This window comes from Sander vitreus, chromosome 15 (assembly GCF_031162955.1).
Source record: "Sander vitreus isolate 19-12246 chromosome 15, sanVit1, whole genome shotgun sequence".
In the NCBI taxonomy this organism is placed as follows: domain Eukaryota; kingdom Metazoa; phylum Chordata; class Actinopteri; order Perciformes; family Percidae; genus Sander; species Sander vitreus.
In genome coordinates, this window is record NC_135869.1 from 19,792,324 (window position 1) to 19,804,034 (window position 11,711).

Here is an 11,711-nt window from a genome sequence, read left to right on the forward strand (position 1 = left end):
ATATGTTAAAGTACAGATGACATATTGATGGATTAACATTTGGATTCATTGTATTCCCACAGCCCAGCCCGTGAGCAAATGTCCACCCCTCCTCCCCAGAGGAATGGTTCAGTCCATCTTACAGTAGGAACCCCCCACTCTCAGGGTGGATCCAGGGGGCCTAGTCCACACATGGTTCGCAGAGGTGAGAGAATGTACATTCCTCTAATAATTATTTTAATACCATCAATATTGGTAATATCATGTAATTATGTTTTCCTCTAAAGGCACAAAGAAGCAGGCCCCAGCCCCGCCCAAACAGTCCAGCGCCTTTGCATCCCAGCCCAGCAACACCCAGATATCCAGCTCCACTCATCACCCACCCATCACCCCCAGACGCCAACTCGGCAAAGACAGCCCAATCCATGCCCCGAGCCACCCACCCCCACAGCCTCCTCAAGCCCACCAGGCCCAGGGGGAGTCAGAGCCTTCTCCCCCCAGAACTCCCACCCCTCCTGACACTCCGCCTCATGATGGATCGCACTCCATCCCGCTGTCTTTCTACCACTCTGGATCTCTCCCTCGCCCCTCCAGACCGGCACCCAGGCCACGGCCCCGACCCAGCATGCCACCGCCCCCACAACCTGCAGTCAATGCCAATGACGACGGTAATGGCATCTGCGGCTCCGCCTCCAAGATAATAACAGGTAAACAGTTTCATGTGCCTCACAAATCATGCTTTTCATGTATTCGTATACTACATTATACAGTATATGAAACGTGTGCAGTATTATGATATTTAAATAGTACCAGCAATGCTGAAAAAGAATCAGAAAATGTACACAAGGCAGCGGAAATCAAGAAAGGGTATTTATACTAACAAAAATATTGGTGGAAGAAGCTTCTCTCTGTATATGAGTGTGTGTTTGTGTGCAGATTCAGAACATGTGTACCGTATGATCAAGTTTTTCAGGTGAAATCAATTACTGGCTCCTGTAAGTGTTTATATTCTTATTTAAGTGCCATTTTAATGTAGCTGGTAGAGATGCAGCTAATTAATTGCTTTATATACTGCTGAGTTGTTTAACCTTTAGCAGTTTGTCATATGTTATAAGCTCATATGTTTAGAATGTAAAATCATAATCTGCAAAGGAACTAGTAACTTTAGCTGTAAAGTAAATGTAGTTGAGAAAAGGGTACAATATTTGCTTTACTCAGTTTCACTTAAAAGTCCTACATTCAAATCTCTACTTAAATACAAGTACACAAGTATTGGTGAAAAAAAATACTTAAAGTACCAAAAGTAGAAGTACCCTTTATGCAGAATTGCATATTTCAGAATAATGTATAGTGTATAATTATAGTACAATTATTGATTGATTAATGTGTTCTTCACTTTAATGTTGTAGTTGGTAAAGGTGGAGCTGATTTTAATTATTTTATAAACTGCTGGGTAGCTTAACCTATAACAATACATCATCATTTATTTGTTGATCATATTTAGTATTATCCAAATCTACCAAGTAACTTAAGTTGTCAAATAAATGTAGTGGAGTAAAAAATACAATATTTGCCTCTGAATTGTAGTAGGGTAGAAGTATACTGTAATGTAGCATGAAATAGAAATACTCAAGTACCTCAAAATTAACTACAGTACTTGAGTAAATGCACTTGGTTACATCCCACCATTAAAGTCAGCCAAAGAATGAAGGAGTTTACTGTTTAGGCACTCCTGCACCGTTTGAATGAAATAATTTCATAATTCCAGATGTAATGAACAGGAACACGTCTTTACTGATGTTTAACATTGTTAAACATGATTTCTTCTTCTGTGTAGGCATTGCAACGACTGGAATCACTTGCTGATCATCTGCTAATACTTTATTCAGTATTGAGTAATTTCAGCTTCCTCTCTATTTATCTTTCTGGCTTTTGGTTTGACTTTGTCATAGTGCCTCACACACTAAATGTAACTGTGGTGATCTGACGCATGACAGGAAATGTGTAAATATTACAGATGTCTGAGCTGCTGATCTGCCTGTAAGATGAGCTTTGCAAGGCAGGTAATGGTAAGGATCTGATTGGCTGATGTGTTGCTTCTGTGTCCACTGCATGTCTATGTTGCTGTGCATATACTGTATTAGGCATGGGCCTGGCAAAAATGTCACAGTTTCGGGCGCCTGGATAGCTCAGTTGGTAGAGCGGGCGCCCATATATAGAGGTTTGCTCCTCGACGTGGCGGGCCAGGGTTCGACTCCGACCTGCGGCCCTTTGCTGCATGTCATTCCCCCTCTCTCTCCCCTTTCATTTCTTCAGCTGTCCTGTCAATAAAGGCCTAAAAATGTTCCCTCCAAAAAAAGTAAAGTCGCAGTGATTTTTTTTAAATGTCTGGGTAAAAAACATTTTTGTTTCCATTGAACACAATGTATTGACAGAAAATGTTAGTGGTTTTTAAATCTTGACTTTTTCAAATCGTGGTATACCTTGAAACTGGTAACTGGCCCATGCCTATACTGTATACATATATTTACTATGCATTTGTCCTGCACTTTAACTCTGCTTTAACATTCCTGTGATTCCCACACCATCATCAATGCTGGATGGTTGGATGGCTTTTGCCTGTTAACAGTTTTCTGTAATAACTAACATGCGGTTTTCTGTGTAAACTACACACATCTAAACATACTAAAGACCTTAAACTGACAGTGTGCTGTTATCGTTTTTGTGCATTTTCTTGAACAGATCTATGTAGAACATTTGTCACATTTAACGATTAACACACCAAGGATACTCTCCAATATAGTAACTGTCTCCACCTCTAAAACGTTAATTGGTACTATAATTGCAATGTTGACTTAATAGAAATATCGATCCTTGGTGTCTTACGGAGTGTGCAAAGGTGGTGTGTACGCTTCCCAGTTTGAAACTGCGTGTGTTGCTAATATAAGTTTGGTTCATTGCTTAGGCTCAAGTTCAAGACAAGTTCTAAACTGATTAATTTGCTGATCAGTCCCCCTAACTGTCCTGTGCAGACGGAGGTCTATTCCTAAAGGGGATTGGACGAGCCCTCATCCCTGAGGTGATTGCGGACCAACAAGGGGAGAGCTCTGGTGGTCAAGAGCCCGCCACCACCCCAGCCCAGCAACTAAACCCTCAGATCCAGACAGAGTTCACCGCTCTGTGAAGAAAAAGATGGATCGCTCTCATCAAAATCTTCCTTCACACAGCTGGTTCATGTAACATATTTGAATGTTTAAAATCAAAAATCGACCGGTAACTCAAACGCTTCGATTCGCTCCAGCTCGTCACGCTCCACTCACAGGATGCCAGAGTGCTTTTTGGAGAAAAAAATGTCTGCCTTTTCTTCTGTTTTGCTGAGAGTCAAACCAGAGACCTCAAAACCACAAAACTAATGTCCAGCTATTAGCTTTATATCACTCCTTTTGTTCTAAATACTGCTGGGTATTTTAAGATTGGACTGCAGAGCCTTGCTAGCCTCAACGCTTATTGGACTTAATCTGAATATACTGTATAGCAGCTCAACTCAACGGGTGCTAAGCTTTCACTTGTCTCCTTTTTTTTTTACAATCTTGCTGTCAATACTATAGATTCAGTGCTATGAATGTTTTTGGAGACCGAAATCTGTGAATCTGGTTTTAGCACCACATAGACCCGACAACTAGTATTTTTTTTTAATTCAGCAGAGTTGTGTGGAGATATTTGAGTGTTAGCCAGGCACTGCTGATCTGTTTAGCATTTTCCAATTCATCAGTTTCAACTGGCTTTTTTTAGAAGGGCTTTTCAATAATTGTCACACACTGCAGCGCACTAAACATACTAGTGTGAAGGACCAAAGAAATGGAAATGGGCCAAAGGAAATTAAATAAAGATTTAGAGCTGCTCGGCTTCAATTATGGTTGTTAACGACCAAATATTTTGTGCAATACAAAATGCAGTTGTTCAGTGGTGTCCTCTCCACAGTACACATGCTGTATTTTGGGTATTTCAGGTGGTTTTCCTTCTAGTAATCCAGTGGGGTAGAGTTTTATTTTGTTTTCTATCTGAATTTTGATTTCAACTGACCTGATTTATCATGCTCAAAATGACTTTGATGCTCAAAGATTAGCTTTTATCATTTAAAGGGATTTTTTTCTAACAGATTGATTGTGATAAATGCATTTTCAATAAATAGCTTGTAACTGATCACTCCCCTCAAAGCTATGACCAAATACAGCCAAATTCTTCTTTGTGTATAATTTTTACTACAACTGACAATCTTTAGCTTGTTGGGGGGTGTTTTTCAGCTCTGTTTCTTTTCCTTTTTTTTTTTTTTCCTTCTCAGCATTTGTATGTTGGCTTTTCTGCACATAATGTATCATACAATGCATCATTACACTTGATAATTAAAGATTGTTCAACATTGTACAGTGTTGTCAGCTTCTTCTCATTAGTTAATTGCCATTTTGTCAAAATGTAATAAAGAAAATCCTCAAAACAAAGATGGCCATTGTGCAAAAGACTGTCTGCATCATAGCCAGTTTAGGTATATTATTCGGCTGTGATTAATTTACTGAAGACAGTATAAGTGGAGCTTTCATCAAAATAGTTGACATAAGCAATCTTTTAGGCATCAATGATGTAAAACTACTATAAATGAAAGATCTTTTTCATATGATCCATTTTACAAGTAAAACATGTTTTGAAGGAAATGGAATCACTGTATGAATATATAATGTATGTATTTTACTGTTAGTTATAGGACCAAAACAAGAAGAAAGTAGAATTTCTTCACATACTCTGAAAAAAGCTGCACACAAGTTTTTACCCACTCCACACGTGTCCATTGAGAGCGTCTGTCAACCCCAGTAGCCAACGATAAAGGCAGTTACAGAGAGGCAAACGAGGAGGTTGACGTTGACAATGAGTCGTAGACGTGGCTTTTCCTCCAGAGAACAGATGGCCTGTGCAGGTGCAGGAGGCGTCACAGATTTATCATCTCCCTCCTTCCTTCTCTCCATCCCACAGAGCCAGTAGAGGGCAGACGTCAGCCTGGACTGGCTCTGGACGCCGGACACGGAGGATAAAGAGTCTGGAGAGTTCAGGAGGGAGAGAGAAGAGACTGAATGGTGGAGAAGGCGTGTTCATTGACTGACAAATGGTCAAATGGAAAAGTGTAATGGCAACGCAGGACAGAGACCCACCTTTCCTGTGATGAGATGCTTTTCCGTTGCTGCTCTCCTGCTCTCTTCCTGTGACTCCCATCTCATTCGTCTGACTAGTGATCACCTCTAAGCTCTTCGTGCTCCGCTCCACTGAGAAGACCTGCTCTTTGGGCTCCACTGGGTCAAACCTAGTGAACCAGGTGAGGCGACTTATCTGTTCAAAAGAAGACATGCAAAAGGTTAACTTCCAAAGATCTAAGGGAATGAGATTTATTCTCCTGTTGACATTTTAAAGGAAAGTATATGTCTGGCTGGCACCTAAAAGCTGTTCAGTCAGGTGTAAATTCCAGCACAAAATAGACAGACATACTTTTCTGAAGTACCCAAATGATGATACATTTGGTCACAGTTTTGAAAACGGGGTACTACAAACTAATATCAGTTTGTCTTAAAGGTATCCTGAAGTGTTATTGACACCTTGTGGTGCTGTAGAGGGATGTTAAAATGAGCAGAGCCTTGTATTCTTTGTATCTTGTGTAGCGGCATTAATGGACCATAGCAATAGGCTAGTAAAAAACAATAAATAAAACAATAAAAACTTGAAAATTTAATTTAATTGCTCTACATCTGAATCAGTGGGTCAAGAAGAGGTCTTTCTGTGCCTTGTCACCATCAATATGAGTGCAATATAATTGAATAAAACAATACAGAAAATAAACCTAAAACCGAAATTTAGATGTGTTTAAGTGGCTTCACCTGCTCCGGTTTGGGCTCCTCTGTCGCCAGGCTGACTACAACCACCACAACTAGGGTGATGAAGGACAGCAACATGGAGAAGTATAGGTAATGGACGTATTTCAACACCCCGGGCCTGTCATCCACCTCGTAGCACAGGGGCGCAGGGTAAATGAAGTCCAACATCATGCGGATGCAGCCCACCAACAGGCCAACAGCCAGGCCCCAGAATGCACCCTGATGAATGGAAGGAGGGAGAGGAGAGTCGACGAAAAGCACAATCACACATGTATTTAGTTACAGCTGTTTCAGCACAGCTTTCACATAAAGATGTATAAACTTAATACTTCTGATTATACATTTATTAAATACCTAATAATAATTATGTGTACAGCCTGTTGTTAGGAGTGCTCTATAGTAAGTAAAAGTATGCTGGATCTCTTTCTTCTGCAGTATTTCTTTTTTCTTCTCAATGAATAAGTAATATTCTTGACAAAATGATTTGATCAATCTGACCAGTTTGATCGGTCTGAGGCTGTTCCACCTTACCTTCTCATTAGTCCTCTTCCAGAAGCAGCCTGTGAGGAAGATGATGGAGACTGGGGGCTGCAGGTAGGTGCTGATGGACTGGATGTAGATAAAAAGCTGCCCACCCTGACTGGCCTGGACGACAGGAATCCACAGCACAGACACCACCACCAGAACAAGCACAAATACCCTGCAGCACACACATGAAAAGGTTTTTAATGCCAAATAATTCAGTTCAGTTCTGCAAAGACATGGCATGCTGAAGATTTGAGCACAGGACATCTTGTAGGGAAGGGGAAACTGTGTATGTGAACAGCACTGTACATTCGTGGAAAGAGGGGTTATGGTTTGGGTAAGCATGACAGAAATATTGTATAATTTAATATGCAATTTGGTGGATGATTTTATCCAGAGTGCATTATAATGCCATACATGGTTTATACTTTAATTGTAGATGGTCCGAGTAGGAATGAAATATTCTACATGATGTATAAGCCTTTAACCAGTAACTTCAGACCTCATAGCAAAAAGCAAACCGCAGGGTGGCCCTGAATTTTGTGAAGCGCCAGGGAAGCGCAGCGGCCTGGGTTCAAGTCTGAACCGCTGCCCTTTGCTGCTCACTCTCTCTTCCCCCTTCCTTGTTAATATTCTAGCTGTACTAGCAAATAAAGACAAAAAAAAACCCAAAAAAGAAATAAATAAATCTATTGTTGCAGGCTTAAACTAGTGCTGCAGTATACATGCTGCAACCAGGACCATATTTTGGGTTATGCCCGCTTGTCCACAGGTGGTTACATACTGTACCTGCCCACAATCATAAGTTCCCACTCAGATGCACGGGATCTGAAAGTCTTCCATAGATCCATGGTGAAAATGGTGCTGGCGCTGTTGAAGATGGAGGTCAGAGAGGACATGAGTGCAGCAATCATTACCGCCATCATCAAACCTCGCAGCCCTGGGAGGGAAAACACACAGAGATTGGCATAAAAGGGACTTAATGTAAACAGCGCATATTTTTATAGAGCAAAAGGCAGTACAGGAGGTGTAACAAGGGGATTACATCTCTCACCTGAAGGCAGCAGCTCCATGACCAGTCTGGCGTAGGCTGTATCTGAACAACCCACTGGGTTACCACAAATCTGTTTACACAACTCAGGGTCTGCACACGCCACGTCATCTACACAATATCATTCAAACACACAACACTCAATCAATTTTAAACATTAACACTCTCAACACATTAACCTGAATGCAACCTGTCTGTCCAGTATTTAAGACCCAATTTTTATAACATTATTACTATTCAACAGAAGCCATATATAGTATCACATTAAGCGTATATCGACCACATTTTCCCAGCTGCTGGCTTAATTTATTAAAACATACATTTCATACTGTACCTGTGTAAAGTATCCTGCTGATCATGCCAGGCAGCATGATAGCAAAGAAAGGCAGAATTTTTAGATAAGCAGCCATGAGTGAGCCACCTTTTGCATGGGACAGGGTCTTAGCAGCCAAGGATCGCTGCACGATCACCTGCAGAGAATCACAACCACAGCTGACCCTCAGTTACCTCCCAGGGACAGTTGGTTAATAGTTAAGAGATGCAGCAATATGTAAGTACATTTTCATAAGGGCCCATTTACTGTAATCAGAATGGATAAGGAAATCACATAGCTTGCAGTTATTACTCAGTCTGGCAGGTACCTAGGGTAAAGGTTTTATGTGCACAAATCAGATACAAGTGCTGAACTGAGAAGACAGGGAATGCTCATTAGAACTACTTGTGTCTTTCTGTTGTCTCATGTTTGGCTGGTTGGTAAACGATTACTCTGATATTGTATAAAAGGATTTTTTAACCTCTCTGAGGAGCAAAACATGCCACATTCTCAAGATGGGGATTTTCAGATGAAGACTCTTTCATACTCAACTTCAGAGGAATTTTGTAGAACATCATAAACAAGATTTAAAAAACGTAATTACATTTTCATTTTTTATAGATGAAAGACCTTGTGACATTTTGCAAGCAAAATAAATTCAAATATATTTTTTATGTATTTTTGCAACTCTGGGCCCCTATATGCTTTTGACATCCCTCCCTGTAGAGATTAGGCATGGCAGCACACGATCCAGTTTAAATGAATCAAGGATTAGGAGGGGTTTTTATATCCTGACTTGTGATATCTGACATTACTCTTCTGTACACTATTTGGACATTTGTCACATTGCTGTACTTGTTCGCTACCTTTTAATTTGCTATACAAAAATGTTCACTGGTACCTGGTCAGAACACCAATACCACATGGAGGGGACGGACATGCCGATGATGACCCCGGGCCAAGGCAGGTCAGAGTTCACCGGGTCTCTGAATATGTGGAAGGAGTCGTCTCGAGGGATGCCACACGTTGAGTTTGGCACACGAACAGAAGGGATGGCGTTGAGGTATCCGTCCATCAGAGCGTCCCAGCCTCCAACTTCCACAAAGCCTCAAGAGGGGGACAGCAGGGTCAGATAAACTGTACTATAAAGTGCTGGTGATGGGAGGATGTCATTTCAGTCAGCTCTGACTTACTGAAGGCCATGAGGGTGAGAGCTCCTGCCAGCATGATGGCAGTTTGAGCAGCATCTGTGTAGATAACTGCAGCCAGACCACCTAGGAAACAACATACAACAGCCAGTGACACACACAGAACAAGCAGTAAACGGCACCCTTATGTCTAATTTCTAAGCGAGAGTTTAAATTTTTTTTTAAATGGCGAGAGAAGGAGAAAGGTCACCTGCTATGGTGTAGAGAGCTGTGATCGACAGCAGCAGCACCACAGCAAGGTAGATGTTCCATTGTAAGGCGAGCTGAATGAACAGTGCACCAGCATACATGTCCACCTGGCCAGAAACACACACACAGCGGGACACGTGGGGTGTAGATACAAGATACCAACACAAATGCAACAGCATTCAAATACATGCATAAAAATACTTAATTAGTTTCAGCATAGAAACACTAGAGAGATATTGTGGATTTGTGTCATACCGATATCTTTGTAAAGATGTAAATAAATAAGGACAGGACAGCTATGAATATCTGAGTTCTTCGACCACCAAATCGCCTCTGCAAATATTCTGGCATGGTCGTCACCTGGAGAAAAAAGGGTTCAAAGATGATTATATATAAAGGAATGTGTATGTGCGTGATGTTTCACGTGTAGACGCCCTTACCCCAGAGGAGATATAAATGGGCAGGAAGAGCCATCCCAGCAGCAGAACCATCAGAATTCCCTGTTGATCACCAAATATGAACTTTGAACACTTTAAAAACAGCATTTTATTTCAAATTTGTTTTCACATTAGCATGTCTTAAGAGCATATATACAATCTCTTACATTCCACTCGTATGCAATAGCCCCAATTCCTGCTGCGGCTCCTGACCCTGCCAGGCCGATGAAATGCCCACTGCCAATGTTACTGGCAAACAGCGAGGCACCCACCTAAATATAGATAAGATAGTCAGAATTAGGATAGACTCAGTATTTCACGTTGAACGGCATATGATTTTGCCTCCATCTAGCTTTTTTAAAATGCTCTTGACTATTGTGCTATAGTTAGTTTCAATAAGTCTGACAATGTGAAATAATAATTGTTTGACTCACCGGCCACCAGGTCATGTTCTTCCCAGCCAGGAAGTATCCATCCACCGTGCTGCGCTTTGTCCTCCACATGGACTGGTAGAAAGATGAAAAACCTCTTAAATATACAACTGCAGAAGGAAATGTTGATTCATAACATCTGAGAAGACACCAGTATCCCCAACTGTGTTAGTGATCTAATGAAAATCTGGCACAACCTTTGTGATATTTTATTTCATTAAGCCAAAGCCAATAATGGTTGTAGATGTTGTTGACCATTCATGGTGTCTTTGTTCAGTCAGACTCACTATGTAAAAATTCTTGGTAAAGGTATTAGAACAGAGACCTGTTTTTTCTCCTGTACTTACCCAGAGGCCAACAGCCAGAATCAGCAGAAAGTAGACTACCAGCACAACTATATCCACAGTAGCCAGGGTAGTTGTGCCCCCGGGAGAGGGCGATGGAGAAGGGGGCATGCTGGTCCCTTGGCGGATTTCTGTTACGTCAAAGGTCATCTGGAATATAAGAAATTAACAAATTGTTGTCCTCTGCTGTGATAGCTAGTACAGTAATCAAATGTTAAGACAATTTAGTCTTGAATAGTTTCAAGTCATGACAAAATATTACTGTATAGTAACAAAACTAAGTAATGTACAAGTAAAAAATAGAATAAAGCTCATTTGGGAATAAGAACAAATATTGATTGAACTTTCCTAGGCCATGGAAATAACATATTGAAATTGTTAATTTAGGTGGAGTTCCCCTTTAAATGTACATATGGGCACCTTACTAGTGCTTTAAGGCAGTAGTCAACTTGACAGATTGTGAACCCATGCTTTAAGAACATATTCCAACACTGACCAGTTGAGACACACTCAATTTACATAATATTACTTCTTGTCAGTTACTGGAGATATGATTCTTAAACCTGTACTGTTGTTATAGGCAAATAACTGTTGAAGAGTGGAACGCAACTTAATGTTTTATTATAAACTGCACTTCTATCAGCATGTTAGGATAAAGATTTTGCACTTAACGCATCTGTGTAGCACTGTTGCAAATACAAACATAATACATAGGCTATTGAGGTTTTACATCAATGCAGATATCAGCAAAAGCTACAACTCAGTCTCTTAGTATCTTCAGGTTGTGTATTAAATGGTATTATTTCGTAAATAAACTCACCTTACAGTAAGTTGTCACACTGGCTATCCTTGACCTGAGTTGTCTGGCCCAAACAATACAACATGTCACAAATTACATGAGTCCAATCGCAGGAATCTCTGTGTTTCTCAAAAGTTTCCTTCACTAGCCAAAAGATCAAACTCCACTTTAACCTCGTACGACGAGGTTTAGTTAAAATGTAAATGATTTATTGCTCTTAACAGCTCATGTGTTGTAATAACACATGAGCTGCACGCTCATTTGTCATTACAACACATGAGCTAAATGACTGCTGAGTGGGTTTTAAATGCATCAGTTACACAGATGATGTGGGCAGTGATATCATAATATTAAAACAAGGTAAGGGGAATGTGTGTGTGTGTGTGTGTGTGTGTGTGTGTGTGTGTGTGTGTGTGTATGTGTGTGTGTGTGTGAGTGAGTGAGTGAGTGAGAGAGAGAGAGATTTTGCCAGGTGTGTCAGCAGCAGTTGCAAATACATGTTATTTACAACGTAAGAGAG

General features: G+C 40.7%; 2 protein-coding genes across 7 annotated transcripts in view; one reads left to right on the top strand and one right to left on the bottom strand.

Annotated features, from left to right (window-relative positions):
- Window positions 1–4,404, top strand: part of arhgap17b (Rho GTPase activating protein 17b) — a 23,277-nt gene extending 18,873 nt beyond the window's left edge. For 2 of the 6 annotated variants that reach the window (XM_078270619.1, XM_078270625.1), the window contains 3 exons: window positions 63–184; window positions 267–686; window positions 3,012–4,404. In XM_078270619.1, coding sequence (XP_078126745.1) covers window positions 63–184; window positions 267–686; window positions 3,012–3,163 — 694 coding nt within the window. In that variant the 3' untranslated portion in view covers window positions 3,164–4,404. The other 4 variants (XM_078270624.1, XM_078270621.1, XM_078270622.1 and 1 more) reach the window with 4 other exon arrangements.
- On the bottom strand, window positions 3,777–11,472 carry slc5a11 (solute carrier family 5 member 11). Its single transcript, XM_078270626.1, has 16 exons — window positions 11,213–11,472; window positions 10,396–10,542; window positions 10,052–10,123; window positions 9,785–9,889; window positions 9,621–9,680; window positions 9,436–9,540; window positions 9,182–9,287; window positions 8,977–9,057; window positions 8,685–8,890; window positions 7,805–7,940; window positions 7,474–7,581; window positions 7,209–7,359; window positions 6,426–6,594; window positions 5,898–6,113; window positions 5,181–5,355; window positions 3,777–5,068 (listed from the first exon to the last, which is right to left on the bottom strand). Exons 2-16 carry the CDS (start codon window positions 10,540–10,542, stop codon window positions 4,836–4,838), a joined length of 2,070 nt encoding a protein of 689 aa, XP_078126752.1. The 5' UTR covers window positions 11,213–11,472; the 3' UTR covers window positions 3,777–4,835.
- Between the last annotated feature and the right edge of the window lie 239 nt (window positions 11,473–11,711).

What these genes read in the sequence shown, in the direction of transcription:
- slc5a11 (XM_078270626.1), bottom strand. Translation starts at nt 10,542, where the DNA reads ATGACCTTTGACGTAACAGAAATCCGCCAAGGGACCAGCATGCCCCCT. An exon ending in CTATTGCATACGAGTGGAAT is followed by an intron (nt 9,681 to 9,784) that starts GTAAGAGATTGT and finishes GGTGATCAACAG; the next exon opens with GGAATTCTGATGGTTCTGCT. An exon ending in CCATTTATATCTCCTCTGGG is followed by an intron (nt 9,541 to 9,620) that starts GTAAGGGCGTCT and finishes TTTTTTCTCCAG; the next exon opens with GTGACGACCATGCCAGAATA.